This window comes from Protopterus annectens, chromosome 2.part0 (genome assembly GCF_019279795.1).
Source record: "Protopterus annectens isolate FY-2018-M chromosome 2.part0, PAN1.0, whole genome shotgun sequence".
NCBI lineage: Eukaryota > Metazoa > Chordata > Ceratodontiformes > Protopteridae > Protopterus > Protopterus annectens.
The window spans coordinates 252310075-252326767 of record NC_056728.1 but is presented as its reverse complement, the minus strand read 5'-3'; the positions used below and the strand labels follow the sequence as shown (position 1 = coordinate 252326767).

Sequence of the window (16693 nt, the reverse complement as noted above, 5' to 3'; positions counted from 1 at the left end):
AATGAGGAAGTCTAGCCCTCATAATGTGGAACAAATGGCCAAAATGTGGAACACATACTAATGTATTATTAACTTCAGCTAGGAAGGTTATAGGATGGTTAAAATATGCTGATTTTACTGGTAAAAAATATCTTTTAATAAATGAATATGATTCAGTTCTGTTTACCATGCATATCAGTTAAAAAAATCATAATACTGAATATGTTACAGGCCCTTTCAATGTGGAACTTTGAGGAACATGAACATTTTAAGACCCCAGATGAGATATGTTCCTCATAATGAGGTACACTTGAGAGGTATGCCTGAAAGGTCCCCCCATAAGTCAGTTGTTTTCATTTGAGCTGCAAGGCATCTGATCAGTTAATGGAAGGGAGAAGAACTATCTCATCTTTACATTTTTAATAGTAACAGCATTAGTTCAGTATCTTTACCGAATTATAATTGAAACTTTCTAAATCAGTACATTTTGCCATATATTACAGTCTACTCTATTGAATGTTTCCCCTTGATAAAACATTGCATTTCTGTTTTTTCTTTCCTCTCTGTGTAAAAGATTTGTGAGTAAATCAGTGCTTGTTCTCTAGCAGTGTTGCTTAGCATTCCCTTCTCACCCCCACAAGACAGATTTACCCTAATTGTTTATTCTTGTCCCTGAAAGTTTTCCCTCTAATTAGTTGTTTTGATCACCGTATTCAGTTACTGTATTTTTTCCCTACAGAGCTCTGCAGAAGCTGCTAAAACGTGTCTGATGCATCATCTGGTCCTCTTGTGCATGGTTCCAATACCAAATGTCTCCAGATTCCATCTGGGGTCCCTGTGCTTTGGGATGATTAGTTTGTTCACTTGAAAACAAGGGCTTCATTAGCCAACAGTCTTCAGTTGGCACAACTAGCCTTTCTGTACTCCCAGGGTCACTTTGGAAAGCCCACTAATGTAAATAAGCTGGAACTGTCCTTTTGAACTTGTCAAGAGCTAATATATTTAACATTATTATTTTACTGTTTACTTCAGGTTTTAGCCATAAATTTGTAATGTGTTCCAGCAGTTGCCATTTTGTGTTGGGATTAGTTGTACATTTATGTAATGTTATATTGTGTGTTTCAGGAGACACCAGCCCTTAGCATACAATTCTTTTCAGTTTGTTATAGTCAGAAAAGTCTGTAACTTCCTTATCTATGTAAGCTTTCATGGACGTACCTGATAGCTGGAAGATAATCTTGGCATGGTTGTCTTCCTGGATGGCGCACCTCTCAAAGGCAATCAGTTATGCCTCTGTCATTATCTTTGCTGCATTTTCTCAGCAGTAATGTGGTCTTCAGCATAGCTAATGCAGTTGCTAACAGGCATATCTGTTCTTGCATACTGAACAACCACCTGTTGGGTCATTTCATTCCTGTCCTGACAGGGCAACATGGACCTATTTAAGGGTTGTGTTGTTCTAGAGTTTCCAAAAACAGCTCCATTTTGAACAAAGCAAGAAAAGTTAAATAATGTGACATTTCACACAGACCGCACACATTTCTCTGGCTGTCTCCTTGGTTGTGAAGTAAATGCGTCTCTCAGTGATTGGAGGAACAAATGTCAAATACATTGCACTTGTAAGCTGTGATCGTGTGACACTGATGACAAGTCAGTCTAAGAGACTCATGGATTATTTCTAATTTTTTGGGGGAGGGGGATCCTAGTGCTAGATTGCTAAAATTGGGAATTTATCATGAATCCTTTCCGAACCTGACAAAAGTCCAGTGCTGATCTATGCCTCTTGCCACCATACTGTCACAGAACATTGTGACAAAGGAATTTAATTATTGGATTGTTTTACTTTGACCATTTAGTACAGAGAAAACTGCATTTGAAACGTTGGCTAGCTAATGCAGAATACAGATCTTTGAGATGTGTAGCTGACGCAGGTTTTCTTCCAGTTAAAATCTTTGTATGTTCATATGTACACTTGTCTTCTTAAATATCTGGCATTCCTACTTTTTCAAATCAGGCCCCACACTGATGAAATTCACTTGCCTTGGCATCTTTGGGAGTGACCCACTTTCAGCAGGATTATAAAGTTCTTTGAGACCTGCTTCTTTTACTGTACATGTTCTGATGTTGGCAATTAATTCACAGCAAACATTTTTTATTGACGTGATTACTACTACTAATAATGTTAAGGGTCAACTGTGTTTTTATTTCTTTTTTTTTTCAATTTTTCAACTATGCAATGAAAATCAACATAAAACTTTTATTTACAGTGATATAAGAAAAATGAAAGCGGGTTACAGATTTTCTTTTCCATTCTTAAGATATAAATCTTGTTTTACTGCAAATTACATTATCCAACGACTTTATTTTCTATAACTGTTTCATGTTTACCCAGCCTTCACAAATCTTCCTTCTCTATTTTGACCTTAAAAAAATACTTGCAGTTTTGCTTTTGACATACCACAGATGGCGAAGTTGATAAATTCTTTAAAACTATGCACTTTTTTTTCCAATTTAACATAATTATACTACTCACTATTGCTAATAAGATCCCCATTAAGGAATATTATTTTGAGTTTAACCAAGAAGAAATAGGAACATTACTTACTATCAATAACTCAGAAATTACCCATCTGTTACACCACAAGCCATGTAAAAAGTTTTTGAAATCTTTCCCATATTTCCTGTTTTTCATATCTAAAACATGTACGACACCAGTCAGCTTTTAATTGTTTTTGACATCTCTACCATGAGTAGTCATTTAGTTTATACATTTTATTCTGCTTGGAAGGTGTTATAAATGCTGTATTTGTGTATTTTCAAGTAAAAAAAAAAGAAATCTTCCTGTAAGCTCTAGAAGAGGGTACAATAAGTGTTTACAGTTATCATTTTTATAATGTTTTATCATCTTAAAGATTACTTTTTGACAAATGCTTCCAAAATTTATCATTTGTTTTAGTGTTTAACCATCATGGATTTATGGTGTGCTCAGGATTTAAGCACATAAATATGTATTATGACTCTTGACTTTTTTTGGCCAAAATCCTCGGTACATTCAGATCGTGTGAGATGACAGTGTTGTGTTGCTAGCCTTAAGCCTAGTTTCATACTGTATGTACTTACACCCATTTTATAAATATACTTGGTTCTAGGAAAGCATACATTGTAGTTCACATACATAAGATAAATATTCCATAATTATTTTTTCCAGAAGCTTTAAAGTGTGTGTCATACTGAGTATTACAAAAAAGAAACCACTGGAAGAATGACAGGCTCCACAACTTAAAAGCTAAATGTTTAATGTGCTATGCAGTCCGCTCGACTCAGCACAGCCAAAACCACAATAGTAAGCTAAAACAGCTCAAAAATTTGCAGGAACTCACAATAGTGCTAAAATGTCCACACAGTACACAAATCAAGGATGTTCATAGTGTTACCCTGCTGCAGTCATCACCATTAAATCTTATGCTAAGCTTAAAACTCCTTTAAAACCTAAGAAGACTGTACATCAGTCTACAGTTCAATGCCCCATGCCTAAGAAACAGATGCTTAAGATGGCTGAAGATTTGAACCAGCTTTTACAGCTGATTTAAAATTTCTTTCATGGAAAACTGCCCTGCTACTAGCAATAACCTCGGCTAGAAGAGTCTCAGAGCTACAGGCACTAACGGCAGTGGAACCTTTCCTCATTTTTCATCAAGACAGAGTCTCTCTTCAAACTAATCCTTCCTTTATGCCAAAGATGGTATCCAGTGTGGCCCTAAACCAAACCATTCATTTGCCCACCTTTTTCCCAAATGTCCAGAACAAAGGAAAAAGACTCCTGCACTCTTTGGACATTCACAGGCAATTACGTTACTACTTGGATAAAACTAAGGCTTTCAGAAAAACTGACCAGCTCTTTGTAGCCTATGCTACAGGATCACAAGGAAAAGCAATCTCAAAGCAGACCATTTCTAAATGGATAGGGCATTGCATACGTTTCTGCTACACACATCATGGGAAACCTGTACCTGTTAACATTAGGTCCCACTCCCTCCACCAGGGCTGCAGCTACATCAGCAGCCTTTCTCAGGGGAGTGCCAACCAAAGATATTCTGGAAGCTGCAACTTGGAGTTCAGTACACACCTTCACCAAACACTACCACTTACCTCTATATTCTAAGACTAGAGCTGGTTTTGCCACTGCAGTTTTGCAGGGCCTACTAGCTTCTTCTAACCCTGTTTAACTCTACCTCCCATCCTTAGCTTTGGGATTCAACCCAAGTGTGATGACTGCAGCAGGGTAACACGATGAACATAGTACGGTTTTGTACCTACCATAAATGTAGATGTTCGAGTGTTCACCCTGCTGCAGTCCAGGTTACCCTCCCTCCATCCACTCTGAACTAGCTCAACTTATCTCTACCACTCTATCCTATGCTACCTCTGTGGTGTATTTGCTTGTGCCTAAAGGTGTTGTTTTATTTTTATCTAGGTATATATGTGTGTGTGTATGTGTGTGTGTGTATATATATATATATATATATATCGATATATATATATATATATATATATATATATATCTATATATATATATATATATCGATAGATATATATATATATATATATATATATATATATATATATATATATATATATATATTTTTGCCTACCTATTGGGGGCACCTGACATCTGGGGCAAGAAAAACTGAAGAAAATGGCGTCGGATGCCTCTTGTATACCCCTGGCGCACTGACGTCAGGGAAGAAGCGACAGCAACCGATGCTCCTTGGTACATTCAGATCGTGTGAGATGACAGTGTTGTGTTGCTAGCCTTAAGCCTAGTTTCATACTGTATGTACTTACACCCATTTTATAAATATACTTGGTTCTAGGAAAGCATATATTGTAGTTCACGTACATAAGATAAATATCCCATAATTATTTTTTCCAGAAGCTTTAAAGTGTGTGTCATACTGAGAATTACAAAAAACAAACCACTGGAAGAACGACAGGCTCCACAACTTAAAAGCTAAATGTTTAATGTGCTATGCAGTCCGTTCGACTCAGCACAGCCAAAACCACAATAGTAAGCTAAAACAGCTCAAAAATCCACAGGAACTCAGAATAGTGCTAAAATGGTCCACACAGTGCACAAATCAAGGTTCCTTCCCAGAGTTGGGACTCTTTTGTGGACAGAGATGCTAGCCACTCAAAGGGTAACTTGTTAAAGCCATGAGAGGGAAGCAGTTGTGAGAGGTAGAATGCAAACTGGATGCAAGGCCGATAACTACAAGGATGTGGAAAAGTAAGTACTAGGAGGTGTCAGAGCTTGCACGATGTGTAATAACCATATATATACTGTAGGTGTGTTGGTAGTTGTCTTTGCTTTTGTGATCTGCTGGTAAAATAAATTCACTCATTATGTAGGCTTCTACAGGCAGGCTCTCTCATAAAGAGAAAATATGGAAAGCCTTAAATTATGCATTTTTGATATTTCAAAATGTGGTTCTAATAGTCTAATTTTTGCACCTTAAAAACAGAGCTCCAGGAACAGTGATGAGACTAGAACTAAAAAGATGTCATCCAGGCGAGACAATATGGTTTGTTCTTTTTTGGTTGCTCCTTTAGAAGTGATGAATTGGAAGCATGCATTTCTTATTTACAGGAAACATCATGACGTTTAGTTAACACAGCTACCCAGTCTAATCTTGCATGTCTGACTTAAGCGAAAAAGACGTTATCCTATTAACCTTTTGCTAATTTCAAGCCTTTAGCCATCATTTAGGCTACCTTCCATCCTGTGCTCCTAGTAGAACTAACCATGCGGTTGAGTGTGCCAGTGGATTAAGACTGGTGTTTGTTGCATTTTCCTGAGTGTTGCATGCATCTGCATTTTACCTTCCCTTCCTCGTTCATCTTTAAAACTCCTTTAATGGTTTATAATTTCCCACTGCTTCAGGCATTCTGTTTTAGTTGCCCGAGCACCCTCACATGAAGTAGTTTTGTAGTAAGTATGATATAACCTATCCCCATTCCATTTAATTGCCATGTCTCTTCTCCCGTCATCTTTCCCATTTAGCTCAACTTCTCACACTTGCTTCTAAAACTTAGTGCAGCCATATTATAACCCCATTTTTTTGTTTTGCCTTCTAATGTATGTGTCCAACTTTGACCTCATACCCTGGCCCCTCCATTTATTTTGCATTTTGATAACTGCATGCTATGTTTCCTACCAGTCTAATTTCCCTTCAGCTGTGCTGCCTTTTAAATTGTTTACAGTGTCCTGGCTGTGAACTGAACTGCCGCTTAGCATTCCTAGAATCCACGTCATCCACAATGTAGTCCAGCATCTTCTTGACACGATTCACTTCTCTTTCACATTGTATGGCATGAGTCAAGTTAGGAACTTGTACCTTAAGTCTTTTTACTCCTGTGTCCTGCTTAATGTCACCTCCCCAAAACGGTTTTCTATGGATTTCTCTCTCCAAACTGCATAATCTTGCACTGTCTTGCATTAAATCTGAGCTGCCTTAGGTTTCTCTAGTGACTGACTCTCTCCACCCCACCAGCATAGGTGAATTCCTTACTGATTTTTATATCATTAGAACATGTTTCCAGATCACTCTAATTTTTGACTTAGTGTGATTGGTCCCAGCACTGTATGCTTTGAAAACTCAACTTACTGACATCACCTGTGATTTTAGCCACCCTTTGCTTGCAAAAGATGCTTTTCAATTCACTCCTTTCAGCAAAGTCAGTTTTCCAAGCAGCTATCTTTGATGTGCAGTGTTAAGAATGCCTTGCCAAAGTGTGTGTGCGCCAAGTTGTCTGCCTCGGTGGTAATGCATTCATAAAATTGTATCAGGTTGGACTTGAAGTTGTTTGTTGTATGTACTAATTGCTTTGGCCATCAGCCAAAAAACTTAACTTTCAGAAATCCTGTCGGCTTGCCTCACAGATTTTCTTCTGTGACCTTCTCTTTGATTGGAGGTGAGACTAAGGCTGTGTAATTGTTTGGCTCCTTCCTTTGCCCACCTTTATTTAGGAGAAGTACCTTCACTAGTATCAGTTCTTACTTTACCATTCCATTTATGCTGCTGCCTGACCTGAGGGGACCTTTCCTCCCTCACCACTGACGTCTGTCCAGTTTGCTTTCAGTCATGTCCCTTCACTCCTGTTTCTCTTTGGAGTAATGACAGTAATTGAAATTAAGGCTTCATTTTGTGGCAGTAAACTCACTTATGCTCGGATATCTTCCAGTACATTTAATTGGCTGCTGATTGGAAGAGTGAATGAGCGTGAAATGAGGTTGGTTGTTTAGTTCATTGAACTTTTAATTTGAATGAAAGGTACATAGCATGTTTGTTGGTAAGGTGAGTGAGTGTTTTTGAAAGCAGTGCTGAAATCTTTACTTTTTCTGAAAGCTTTGGCATTAGGGTGTAGGACTGTTTGTGGAAGTGTAGACTGGTTAGGATCAGAATAAGTGAATGCATAGTTAAAGCGCTGTAGTGTTACAGAAGGGGGTTTTGAAAGATAAGGTGCTGGGTTAGGGTTAGCAGAAATTAGTAAGGTGTGCAGAGGAAGCCGTTATTGGTTCTTTACTGTGAACCTTTCTTTGTCTGATGCATTATATTTTATCCTGTGTTATATATGCAGTGTGCACAGTGTTTTGTACTGCATGATGATGTCACATACATTGCTAATCCAACGTATGTAAACATAGTCCCCTTTTCTACATGTTTACTTTATACTGTCCATGCTGTACTTAGTGTGTGCTCTTGCTTATATAATGCATATTATGTTGTGTATTTCAATACCATTTCGTCAGAATTAACATGCTAAGTGCTATGCAGTGATCTGTAACTTCTATTATTACCAGTGTGTTTTTTGGGTTTTTTTTTTTGTTCACCAGAAATGCCAAAGGAGACTATAACTCTGACTTGGTAGACCTGCAGCTGAAGTAACTGTAGGGAGTTCCCTCCTCTCATGTTCACCACTTGCCATTGTTTTCTTTAGTTCCCATGTGTGTTATGTGACCACCTGCTGGCACACAGTACAATATTTCACTTTGAAGTGGGAGAGTATACTGGGTCTGTGCCCTCCTCATATTGTTTCTATTAGGGTGGTATTGATCCTGGCCCCTAATTATCATGGAAACATTTCTGTACTCCATGCCTGCAGTGTTCTTGTGGCCTCTATATCACAAGCAAAGAGTATGACATCATACAATACTCGAAGTGCCACTGAGTCAGTATAGTCACCTGGAGAATGGGAGAGTAGTTCCAGGATCAGCAGGAGGAGCTTGTGCCAAAGTGTCATGAGAAGGCAATGTGGTCAGAAGCTGTACATCAGTCATGCCTTCATCTGGGTAGGTTGACCTTTAAGGAGGATTCATGGTCCTCATGTGTTACACAGCACCACCTCTACTAATATTTTTTTTTTCATGTAGGGATGAGCTTGGGCATGTCTGTGTGCAGGCTGTACTTGAATGTAATTTGGCACATCAATATCTGGGGTCCCTATTGATGTGCCAAATTACATTCATCAAGTAATATCTGGTGTCCCAATCGTAATCCGCGGTGGTGCAGCAGTAGCGTTGTTGCCTCACAGCAAGAGGTTCTCCCATTCGATTCTCGGCTGGAGTGCCTTCTGTGTGGAGTCTGCATGTCCTCCCCGCAGTTGGGTGAGCGTTTGAAAGACATGCGTAAATGGGCGTGCCTTCGTTGAAGGTTGAACATCGGACTGGCACCTCAGCATTCGTGAAAATCTACTGCCAATCATTAGAGGACCGGAGTTCCGCTGTGGCGACGCCTAACCGGGAAAAGCTGAAAGACAAACAACAACAACAATATCTGGGGTCCCTACAGAAATTTCCTTCAGTTCAGCCTAGATGTATCACCATTTTCACTGCAGAGTGTTGTGGTTTGACCTGTTCTGTGCTCCTAAATTGTTTAATGATGGGCTAGTGATGGTGGCAGAGGGACTTCCACATACTTTCCTGCCTTGATGACGTGCTTCTTACAGTCCATTTGAAGCATCCTTGTCTTGAATGTACTTATGGGTCAGGTCCTAGGGAACTTCTTAAATTAGAAGTCTTTTCTCATTCCACCTCACATGGTTGTGTTAGTGATGGCTTAGCTGCACACACTGCAGTGTTGGACATTCCAGCTGGCATGGAAATCCCAGAAGGTCATGCTTCATGACCTGGGTGAGGATATGGTAGTGGGTCCAGGCTGGAGCCCTCTGTTTTTAATGGACTAGACATTGGCCAGTTTTCATAGTTTTGTTTGCATACCTGAGGTGGCATTACATAGCTATTTAGGTGTGACTGGCTATAAATCCAGCATTGTCTCAAGGATTTCTGCAGTCACACTCCTGTTGATGGGCCTTAGAGTGCTGGACTATTCCTACCACTCTCCATTTTTCCTGCACTGGACTATTCCTACCACTCTCCATTTTTCCTGCAGTCTAACCTATAACTGTTCCTAGTAACAGATGCCTTGCTGTCAGTGCACCCTTTTGGGTACTCTCTGGTCCAAGGGAAGTGGACTTCCCAAGTTAGAGGGACATCATGTATATCATTTGCTACTACAAGAAGTAAAAGCTCTGGAAGTGGAACTGGTACCAGAGCTCTTGTTACTGCAGTAATCCAGTCAGTCTATGATGTGGTAATGTGCTTGTATATCTTGGATAGAGAAATGCATGTCTGACAGTGGGCCACAGAAAGAAGCATTGCTCTTACAACAGTTCATATTCTTATGGATGCAACTGCACTATTTGCTATTCCTTGAATAGTAGTTCTAGAATAGTAGTTCTAGACATCTCATGTTGCTGAAGATTTGAGGACCTGTTCTGTACACAGAAGAAAGTATTGTTACCCTGTTCTCCCCAGTGGGAAGAGGGGAGCTGATAGTGGTCACATTCTGTCTTCTCGAGCAACTCATTGATGGCTGGGAAGAGTGGTTCAGGAAATGAGGATCCCAGCAGCATTGTTCAGCACAGAAAGTCTCTCTCAATTGAATTAATGTGCAACTCATATCAGGACCTGGTTTGTCACTTATATGCACTGCTGCCTGACATCTCAGCAGGAGTCTCAGAGATGATGGAAACCATCAGGAAGCCTTCCAACTGTCAGATTTCTTCTGCTTAGTGGAAGAAGTTCTCCATTTAAATAGCGCTGCCTGTGCCAACTCAGTTGGGCACTATGGGGGTAATCTTGCTGCACTGTTTGGTTCTCACTTGTTCTGCAATATCTTTGCTCATTTTCACTTTGTGGAGAGCAGACCTGTGGCTTATCACCAGATACTTAAGCAGTTCTTAAACAGGTTCTGTATCTGCACTCTGAATCACTTTTTATGAGGAATTTGAATTTCAGACTGACAGACCTGTCCATCCTCCTTTCAAACCAGGTGTTTCTTAGAAGACACTGCTATTTATGGCCCTTATTTTGCCTGCATTATTTCTGACCTACAAGCCCTAATTTGTCAGTGATCCTGTGTGTTGTAAGACTCCAGGTCTCTTAGTCTAACCCATGATTCCTCCTGAAAGTGGTGTCAGAACTATTCTTAAATCAGTCCATTCATATTCAGAAGAGTAGCTCCTCATACCTTTTGAAGTGCACCATTAGATCAGCTTTTACACGAACATGGTACTAGAATTCATGGAAGATGCATATGTTTTCATTTTTTTTTTACCATAGGTAGGACGGGGATTATCAGTGGCTGACAAAACCCTTTCTGTTTTAGAATCAAAAACTTTAGTCATTCAAAACTATAATAGCACAAACATATTCAGCTGACATGCACTTGACATTTTCCCATAAAACAATTAGTGCTAGTCATGTGTCAGTTCACTACACGTACACGACCACACATCTGATACAAATTACTTGACACTGCGATTATGAAATTCTCAAAATACCAGCGCATTAGTTTCAGTTGGACATCTCTTGGATACAGCATTTGCTGATGTCCTTCAAGGATGCATCTGCAGTCATAACAAATGGGTTGTCCTGTCGTCAGGCAGCCCTTCGGTCGGCCGGATTCCAAAGTCTGGGTCTGGCCTCGGCTGGTGTCGCACTTCACCCGACGTCATCTCTCCTGGTCTTCGGGTATAAAGGCATCAGCCGACGCCATTTTCCTCAGTCTTTCTTGCCGCGTGGCGCCCGAAGCAGAAGCTGTTCGCAAGTGCCGGTCGGTCAGATCCAGAGATTACTACTACCGAATACTACTTCGAAGACTTCTAAAAAGCTAAGTACCCCGTTGGGGACTCTTTCTTGCCTCAGCCGATGTCAGAAAAATTAAATAATTGTTTAACTTGTGGGAAACAAATACCTCATAAGGATTTCCACTCTTACTGCTTACCTTGTTTAGGCCCAGACCACGACGTAGCAGCCTGTTTAGCCTGTGCTTCCTTCAACCGACGAACGCTTAGGCGTCGGTTGGAGTTTGCTGAACAGTTTTTCGGCTCAGATTTTGCGTACATTATGCCGTCGGATCCTCCGACTACTCAAATTGTTAAAAAATGCAAAGAAAAAGACCGACACTCGCGGTCCGCGGTTTCGGCCGAAACCACGGTTAAGCAAACCGCGAGTGTCTCGGTTTCGGCCGAAACCGAGCAAACGGGTCAATCTTCAGCCGAATCCATGACTACTATCGAGGCTCCTGTTACCCTAGTTGAATCGGCCTCTGAAGTTTTGCCTACTAATGTGGTTCCTATTGAATTATCAGACACCATCCCTTTGGATGTCTCTACCCCAGCACGTGGTGCTGCTAGGCCTCCTGCAGCCATGTCTATTAAGGCCTTTGCCAGGGCTAAAGCAGCCAAAACTGCTAAATCAGTGCCTGTTAAGCCCCCCTCACACATGCCCAGTTCCAGTTCACAAATGCTTACTTTGGCAGAGGATCTCATCTCTTTAATTAGGGGATCCCAATCTAACCCAGACAGGGCCTCTCAGCCTCCAGAAAAGAGACCTAGAGCAGAGCCCCCAGAGCCAGTGTCCTCTGATGATTCTTCGGATGACTCAGACATTACAGACCATCCAGAGGCTCCTTTTTCTACTTATGAAGATTCCGATGCTGAAGAATCTATTCCATCTGCCTCTCCACCAGAGGAATTTTCCTTTGGGGAAACCTTACATGCCATGAGAGAACAATTCCAATGGCAGGGACAAGATTTCTCAGATTCAAGAAAAAGGCTTAGGACCTTTCTACACTTACCACAACATAGGCCCTTAGCTATACCTCCAGTTCTGCCTGTTGTGAATGATGCATTTAATGATGTTTGCACTGCTCCTGATACTTTACCTTCAGCCCCTGCCAAACCAGATAGGTTTTACAGGGTACCAGACATTCATCATCACCTATACAAGGCCCCACTTGCAGATCCTGAGACTATCTCCCAGGGGCCTAAGGCAGTAGCTTCGACCTCAGCAAAAAAACCCTCTTCCTTCTGAAAGGGAATCCAGGTCCTTAGAGAGATGGGGGAAAAAAGTTTACACCTCTGCTACTCTCTCAGCTAGAGCTTTGAACTGTCAGTTTCATATGATCCAATACCAAGAGTTTATGCTTGATCAGTTAACTAAGAAACTGTCCTCTGATGACTCCTTAGATAAGAAATATGTTTTAGAAATGGTGAATAACATTCAGCAGGTTAGTAACCATTCTTTAAAATGTGGCTATGATGCACTGGAGGCTTCATTTAGATCAGCCATGACTGGCACAGTTATAAGAAGGCATGCATGGTTGAAAGAACAGGTCTTGCCGGATCATGTTAAAGCAAAGCTGTTAGATGCTCCTATGGATAAGGCCAGTCTGTTTGGTACTCCTGCTCAGCAAGTAATGAAGAAAATGGAAGAGAAGGCAAAATCTGTACAAACAGTTAAGGATTTCTTACAGGTTCAGCCCCAAGGTTTAGCAGGAACTGGCCTTCCAAAAATTGGTCCTTTCCAGACTCCTCAAAATCTCAGAGAGGCAGGAATAGACGTGCCAGAGGCAGAAATCAATCCAGAGGAGGTGCCTACAGAGGACGCCAGTGGCAAGGCAATAACCAGCGAGGCACCGACACAACCACTGCCACTGCAACAGGACAATCACAGTGACTTGGCTCTGACACCGCCTACCAGGGAACAAATAGCAGCACCTTTAGGCGGAAAGTTAGCCTTATTTTCAAAAAATTGGCACTATATCACAAAAGACAAGTGGATTTTGCAGACCATAGACCAAGGCTACAGGTTTCACTTCCACACCTTACCAGTAAAAAGAGGAATGCCAAAACTACCTCCAAATCAAAAAACAGAAGCTCTAAAGCAGATAGCTCAATTAACAAAGATGAGAGCTGTGGAAAGAGTACCACTAACAGAACAGGGCAAAGGATTCTACTCCAGACTCTTCCTAGTACCAAGAAAAGAGAAAAGTTGGAGACCTATTCTCGACCTGTCCGTCTTAAACACATTCATCATTGTCCCAAAATTCAAAATGCTGACCCTACAGCAACTTCTTCCCATGCTGGGCAAGGAGTGTTGGCTGGTAACTCTAGATCTCAAGGAGGCATACCTGCACGTCCCCATACGACCAAATTGCAGAAGATACCTCAGATTTCTTGCAGGATCAGAGCATTATCAATTCTCAGCATTGCCCTTTGGCTTATCTACTGCGCCCAGAGTATTCACAAAATGCCTGGCATCAGTAATCGCTCATTGCAGGCTACAGGGAATCCAAATTTATCCATACCTGGACGACTGCCTGATACAAGCGGACAACAAAAGCAAGCTGACAAAAGACTTACAAAGAGTCATTTGCTTACTACAAGCCCTGGGATACACAGTCAATTTAAAAAAGTCAAGACTGATACCATCCCAGACAAGAACATTCTTGGGTGCGGAATTAGACACAGTAAAACAGATGGCATTCCTAACTGCAGAAAAACAAGAACAACTCCCTCTTTACTTCTTGGCATTAACAAAGCAGAACAAACTAACAGCAAGAAAAGTACTGCAGGCCTTGGGCTTCATGGCATCATGCATAATCCTGGTCCCCCATGCCAGACTGCATATGAGAAAGCTACAGTGGTACCTAAAGAATTTATGGTCTCAACACAGGCACAGCTTAGAAACCGAAATCCCACTAATCCCATGCCTGAAACAAGAGTTCCTATGGTGGGCTCAAGCATGCCAGTCAAACCCAGGCTTGCCCTTCCACAACTTTCAAGCAAGCCAAACCATCACAACGGACGCCTCAGACCTAGGCTGGGGGGCACACATGCTGGACAAATGCATACAAGGATTATGGACTCCAGACCAGCTGCACCTGCACATAAATCAAAAAGAAATGCTGGCAGTAAAACTAGCAATCCAGAATTTCAGACCATTCCTCAAAGAAGGCCATTTAATGATAAGGACAGACAACACCACAGTCATGTGGTACATCAACAAACAGGGAGGCACTCATTCATACCCCCTATGCAGAATGACTCTGGACCTTTGGAATATGGCTCTGAGCTACAGCATCCAGTTACAGGCAATATTTGTACTGGGAAAAGAAAACATCCTAGCAGACATGTTAAGCAGAACTACCTCGGATGCTCACGAATGGATGCTACACCCGGACATCTTCAAGGCCATCACAAAGAAATGGGGAATGCCACAAACAGACCTATTCGCATCCCCACTCAATCACCAGCTCAAGAAATTCTGCACAAGGACATATCACCCACTAGCATGGAAGGTGGACTCTCTATCCTTCAGTTGGAAAGGCCTGACAGCATATGCATTTCCACCTCTTCCTTTGATGCACAAGGTACTACTGAAAATCAAAGAGGGAACGTCCAAGGATAATTCTGATAGCTCCAAATTGGCCAAGACAACACTGGTATCCATTGCTGAGGAGCATGTCTCGGGGGAGAACGTGGACACTACCCCTGATGCCTTTGATGTTAACTCAGAACAACTACAACATCATGCATCCAAACTTAAAAACTCTGCAACTGACTGCCTGGAACATCACATAACAGCAACTAACCCAGATTTATCCCAAAGGGTGAAAGACATTATCCTTGAAGCCCGCAGACCTTCAACAAGAAGGAACTATGCAGGAAAATGGAAAAGGTTTGTCATTTGGAGTACTGAAAGAGGAAAAGATGTGTCAAAGATAGACATTGCTAACATCCTGGAGTACTTGGCAGAGCTTCTACATACAGGCCTGTCCTATTCCTCCATCAAGATACATGCATCAGCTATTTCTGCAGAATACAGCTTGATCCCCTGTCTTCTCACATCCTCTACTCAGGCAGTTCCTCAGAGGAATCAAGAATGTAAAACCTCCTAGGAAACCACCATTACCAGCATGGGACTTGAACTTTGTGCTAGAAAAATTGACACTCCCTCCATTTGAACCAGCAGCAACAGCAGATCTTCAACACCTATCATGGAAAACTGCTTTCCTACTGGCAATTACTTCAGCAAGAAGGGTTTCGGAACTACAGGCCTTAATGGCAGTACAACCCTTCCTAATCTTCCATCAAGATAGAGTGTCCATGAGAACTAATCCTACATTTATGCCTAAGGTGGTATCCAGAGTGTCTCTAAACCAGGCAATCCACCTACCTACCTTCTTTCCCAAACCACAGAACAGGGGGGAAAGACTGCTGCATACCTTGGATGTACATAGACAGTTACGCTACTACCTGGACAGAACCAAAGGTAACAGAAAAACTGACCAGCTTTTAGTAGCCTATGCAACAGGTAGGGAAGGAAAAGCGATTTCCAAACAGACAATCTCTAAATGGATAGGAAATTGCATAAGATTCTGTTACTCCTACCATGGAAAGCAAATTCCACAGAACATAAGACCTCACTCTACAAGGGCTACAGCCACTACCACAGCTTTCTTACGAGGAGTGGCTACCAAGGACATTATTGAGGCGGCTACTTGGACCTCCGTGCATACATTTGCCAAGCATTACAACTTACCTCTATATTCTAGATCCCGAGCAGGGTTTGCCACTGCTGTCTTGCAAGGGATCCTAACTACACCATAATTCTTCTTCCTCCTCCCCTAGTTTGGCTATGGTATTCTACCCATTTGTTATGACTGCAGATGCATCCTTGAAGGACATAGTACAGTTTTGTACCTACCATAAATGTAGATGTCCGAACAGGATAGCATCTGCAGTCAGGATTACCCACCCTCCTTCCCCTCTGTGGTACTCCTAGGGTATTTACCCTCCTAATAGCTAGCTAGGGGGGGATCTCTTATGGTGTATTTGTTTGTATATATGTACATACATGCTTATTTTTGTGTTTGCCTACTATTTTTTTGGAAACATTGGCATTTATCCAAAATTTAGTTTTCCAAGAGGGCAACTGGCATCTGGGGCAAGAAACACTGAGGAAAATGGCGTCGGCTGATGCCTTTATACCCGAAGACCAGGAGAGATGACGTCGGGTGAAGTGCGACACCAGCCGAGGCCAGACCCAGACTTTGGAATCCAGCCGACCGAAGGGCTGCCTGACGACAGGACAACCCATTTGTTATGACTGCAGATGCTATCCTGTTCGGACATCTACATTTATGGTAGGTACAAAACTGTACTTTCTGTACCTTTAGTTTAATTCCATATGACCCAAATACTGGGGTCAAGGATACTGCTGATTCAAAAACCTCTCCCTTTGTTTTTTAATTGTATATTATTATTCGTCTAGTGAATCTGTTGATAGTCTCCTTAACACCTGTAT

General features: G+C 41.5%; 1 protein-coding gene across 1 annotated transcript in view; it reads left to right on the top strand.

Moving 5' to 3' along the window:
* Positions 1-16693, top strand: part of LOC122792731 (cingulin-like) — a 1533502-nt gene that overhangs the window by 709550 nt on the left and 807259 nt on the right. The window contains exon 8 of the mRNA XM_044060313.1: positions 5502-5561. Coding sequence (XP_043916248.1) covers positions 5502-5561 — 60 coding nt within the window. The remainder of the gene's footprint in view (positions 1-5501; positions 5562-16693) is intronic.